The 4,707-nt window shown below is 44.2% G+C and overlaps 1 protein-coding gene across 1 annotated transcript; it reads right to left on the bottom strand.

The window, feature by feature from the left end:
* Nucleotides 1–251: 251 nt before the first annotated feature.
* Nucleotides 252–1,668, bottom strand: LOC147584418 (uncharacterized). Its single transcript, XM_086702378.1, has one exon. It carries the CDS (start codon nucleotides 1,585–1,587, stop codon nucleotides 523–525), a length of 1,065 nt encoding a protein of 354 aa, XP_086558504.1. The 5' UTR covers nucleotides 1,588–1,668; the 3' UTR covers nucleotides 252–522.
* Nucleotides 1,669–4,707: the final 3,039 nt, after the last annotated feature.

Raw genomic sequence — 4,707 nt, 5'->3', positions numbered from 1 at the left:
GTAAGAATATTCGAAAACTCGGGTAACGGAACAATAGTAATCAGACTTAATGCTTCTGATCGGGATGAAGGAGTGAATGGGGAGATTTCATACTCTTTTAATAGTCTCGTTCCAACCATGGTTAGCGACCAGTTTAAAATAGATCCAAATACTGGAGAAATAGTAATTAGAGGGAATTTAGATTTTGAAAAAGTAAATTTATACAAAATTCGTATTGACGCGACGGACAAAGGCCACCCACCCATGGCTGGCCATTGCACCGTTTTATTGAAGGTTTTGGATGAAAATGATAATGTCCCTCAGATTGCATTGACTTCTTTATCCTTACCTGTCCGAGAGGACGCTCAATTAGGTACTGTGATTGCCCTCATTAGCGTGTCAGATCTCGACTCTGGTGCCAACGGCCAGGTGACCTGCTTTCTGACGCCCCATGTCCCCTTCAAGCTGGTGTCCACCTTCAAGAATTACTATTCTCTGGTGCTGGACAGCGCCCTGGACCGCGAGAGCGTGTCGGACTATGCTCTAGTAGTGACAGCACGGGACGGGGGCTCGCCTTCGCTGTCGGCCACGGCCAGCGTGTCCGTGGAAGTGGCCGACGTGAACGACAACGCGCCGACATTCGCGCAGGCCGAGTACACGGTGTTCGTGAAGGAGAACAACCCTCCCGGCTGCCACATCTTCACGGTGTCCGCGCGGGACGCGGACGCGCAGGAGAACGCGCTGGTGTCCTACTCGCTGGTGGAGCGGCGGGTGGGCGAGCGTGCGCTGTCGAGCTACGTGTCGGTGCACGCCGAGAGCGGCAAGGTGTACGCGCTGCAGCCGCTGGACCACGAGGAGCTGGAGCTGCTGCAGTTCCAAGTGAGCGCGCGCGACGCGGGCGTGCCCCCGCTGGGCAGCAACGTGACGCTGCAGGTGTTCGTGCTGGACGAGAACGACAACGCGCCCGCGCTGCTGCCGCTGCCTGGGGCGGGCGGCGCGGGCGGCGCGGTGAGCGAGCTGGTGTGGCGGTCGGTGGGCGCGGGCCACGTGGTGGCGAAGGTGCGCGCGGTGGACGCGGACTCGGGCTACAACGCGTGGCTGTCGTACGAGCTGCAGCCGGCGGCGGGTGGCGCGCGCAGCCCGTTCCGCGTGGCGCTGTACACGGGCGAGATCAGCACGACGCGCAGCCTGGACGAGGCGGACTCGCCGCGCCAGCGCCTGCTGGTGCTGGTGAGGGACCACGGCGAGCCGGCGCTGACGGCCACGGCCACCGTGCTGCTGTCGCTGGTGGAGAGCGGCCAGGCGCCCAAGGCCTCGTCGCGGGTGTTGGCGGGCGCCGCTGGCGCGGAGACGGCGCTGGTGGATGTCAACGTGTACCTGATCATCGCCATCTGCGCGGTGTCCAGCCTGCTGGTGCTCACGCTGCTGCTGTACGTGGCGCTGCGGTGCTCGGCGCCGCCCAGCGAGGGCGCGTGCGGGCCGGGGAAGCCCACGCTGGTGTGTTCCAGCGCGGTGGGGAGCTGGTCGTACTCGCAGCAGAGGCGGCAGAGGGTGTGCTCTGGGGAGGGTCCGCCCAAGACCGACCTCATGGCTTTCAGCCCTGGCCATCCACCCTGTCCATTAGTGGGTGATACGAGCCAACATCAGGATTTAAATGATGATCATGGTGCCAAGGTAAGTCTGAATTTTCATAATTAACATTTAATATATACTTGAAATGTTAAATTGTTTCCCAAGAATTTTTTATGTTTTCCTATTTTTAAAAATTGGAATACATTTACTTAAAATACATCTGTTCATTTTTTGGTTAACTATTGTAATCTATGTGGTTTGTTATTGGTCTTAATTTAAACTGGAACCAGACTTTCTATTTGTGGTGTTTCCTTTAATTGTGATAAATATTTTTTTCTAATTAATTCTGTAGAATTTTTCATTTCTTTGTGTTTGATCCAAATAGTGTAGAAAGAGAAATTCAAGGTAATTTGCACTTTGAGCAAGTAAATTCATATAAAATATGCATTCCTCAGGCACTGCAAATCTCTTGAAAAAGTAAATTTTGAAAAATCTCTTATTTTGAATTTTATTTGGTGAGTTGTTTTTCAAGGAGAGCTATTTCTTTAAAAAATTTTTTAATTTGAATTCCAGTTAGTTAACATACAGAGTTACATTAGTTTCAGGTGTACAACTTAGTGATTCAATATTTTCATACAATACCGGATGCTCATCACAAGTGCACTCCTTAATCCCTATCATCTATTTAACCCTATGGTAAACATCAGTTTGCTCTCCATAGTTATGGATCTGTTTCTTGATTTGCTTCTTTCTTTTTTCCCCTTTTCCCTTTGTTTTGTTTCTTAAATTGCACATATGAATGAAATCATATCGTATTGGTCTTTCTCTGACTTATTTTTCTTAGCATAATACTCTAGCTCCATCCACCTTGTTGCAAATGGCAAGATTTCATTCTTTTTACGGCTGAGTAATATTCCATCGTGAATCTATGTACCATATTTTCTTTATCCATTCATCAGTTGAAGGACACTTGGGCTGTTTCCATACTTTGCCTATTGTAGATAATGCTGCTGTAAACATCAGTGTGCATGTATCCCTTTGAATTATTATTTTTGTATTCTTTGGTAAATACCTAGTAGTGCAATTGCTGGGTAATAGGGTAGTTCTATTTTGAACTTTTGGAGGAATCTCCATACTGTTTTCCAGAGTGGCTGCACCAGTTTGCATTCTCACCAGCAGTGTAGGAGGGTTCCCCTTTCTTCACATCCTTGTCAACACCCGTGGTTTCTTGTGTTTTTGATTGTAGCCATTCTGACATGTATGCCATGATATCTCATTATAGTTTTGGTTTGTATTTCCCTGACTGTGAGTGATATTGAGCATCTTTTCTTTTGTCTTTGGGCCATATGGATGTCTATTTTGGAAAAATGTCTATTCATGTCTTCTGCCCATTTTAAATCAGATTATTCATTTTGGGGTGTTGAGTTTTTTTTTTTTTTAATTTTTTTTCAACGTTTTTTATTTATTTTTGGGACAGAGAGAGACAGAGCATGAACGGCGGAGGGGCAGAGAGAGAGGGAGACACAGAATCGGAAACAGGCTCCAGGCTCCGAGCCATCAGCCCAGAGCCTGACGCGGGGCTCGAACTCACGGACCATGAGATCGTGACCTGGCTGAAGTCGGACGCTTAACCGACTGCGCCACCCAGGCGCCCCTTGGGGTGTTGAGTTTTATAAGTACTTCCTATATTTGGATATCAACCCTTTATTAGATATGTCATTTGCAAATATCTTCCCCATTCTGCAGGTTGCCTTTTACTTTTGTTGACTGATTCCTTCACTTAGCAGAAGTTTTTATTTTGATGAAGTTCCAATGGTTTATTTTTGCTTTTGTTTCCCTTGCCTCAGTTGACATATCTAGAAAGAACTTGCTATTGGTCATGTCAAAAAGTTACTACTTGCGTTCTCCTCTAGGATTTTCACGGTTTCAGGTCTATCCTTTAGGTCTTTAATCTACTTTGAATTTATTTTTGTGTATTATTTTGTGTAAGAACGTGGTCCAATTTGTTCTTTTGCATGTTATCATCCGGTTTTCCCAACACCATTTGTTGAAGAGACTGTCTTTTTTCCCTTGGATATTATTTTCTTCTTTGTCAAAGATTAATTGACCATTTAGTTGTGGGTTCATTTCTGGGTTTTCTATTCTGTTCTGTTGATCTCTGTGTCTATTTTTGTACCAATACCATACTGTCTTGATCACTACAGCTTTGGAATATAACTTGAAGTCCAGAGATGTGATGCCTCCAGCTTTGGTTTTATTTTTCAAGGTTGCTTTGGCTCTTCAGGGTCTTTTGTGACCTAAAATGTAAATTTTTGGATTATTTGTTCCTGCTCTATGAAAAATGCTGCTGATATTTTGTTAGGGATTGCATTATATGTGTAGATTGCACTGGGTAGTTTTGACATTTTAACAATATTTGTTCTTTGAATCCATGAGCAGGGAATGTCTTTCCATTTCTTTGTGTCATCGTCAATTTCTTTCACAAGTGTTTTATAGTTTTCACAGTACAGGTATTTTACCCCTTTGGTTAGGTTTATTCCTAGGCATCTTATTGGTTTTGATGTAAGTGTGAATGAGATTGATTCCTTAATTTCTCTTTCTGCTATTTCATTATTGGTGTATAGAAATGCAACAGATTTCTGCACGTTAATTTTGTGTCTTGCGACCTTACTGAATTTGTGTATCATTTCTAACAGTTTTTTGGTGGAGTCTTTCAGGTTTCCTACATAGAGTATCATGTCATCTGCAAATAGTCAAAGTTTGACTTCTTCCTTGCTGATTTGGATGCCTTTTATTTCTTTTTGTTGTCTGACTGCTGTGGCTGGGACTTCCAGTAACTATGTTAAATAACAGTAGTGAGAGTGAACATCCTTATCTTTTTCATGACTGTAGAGGAAAAGCTCTCAGTTTTTCCTCACTGAGAATATTAGCTGTGGGTTTTTAACATATGGCCTTTATTATGTTGAGGTATGTTCCCTCTAAACCTACTTTGTTGAGAGTTTTTATCATGAATGGATTTTGTGCTTTGTCAAATGCTTTTTCTGCATCTACTGAAAGGATCATATGGTTCTTATTCTTTATTTTTGGGGTGTATTACATTGATTGATTTATAAATAAATTAAAGTAATATTCTTTATTAATGGGGTATATTACATT

Source organism: Puma concolor, chromosome A1 (assembly GCF_028749965.1).
Source record: "Puma concolor isolate L17-30 chromosome A1, mPumCon1.1.hap2, whole genome shotgun sequence".
Lineage (NCBI taxonomy): Eukaryota > Metazoa > Chordata > Mammalia > Carnivora > Felidae > Puma > Puma concolor.
This window is presented reverse-complemented; position numbering and strand designations above follow the sequence as displayed.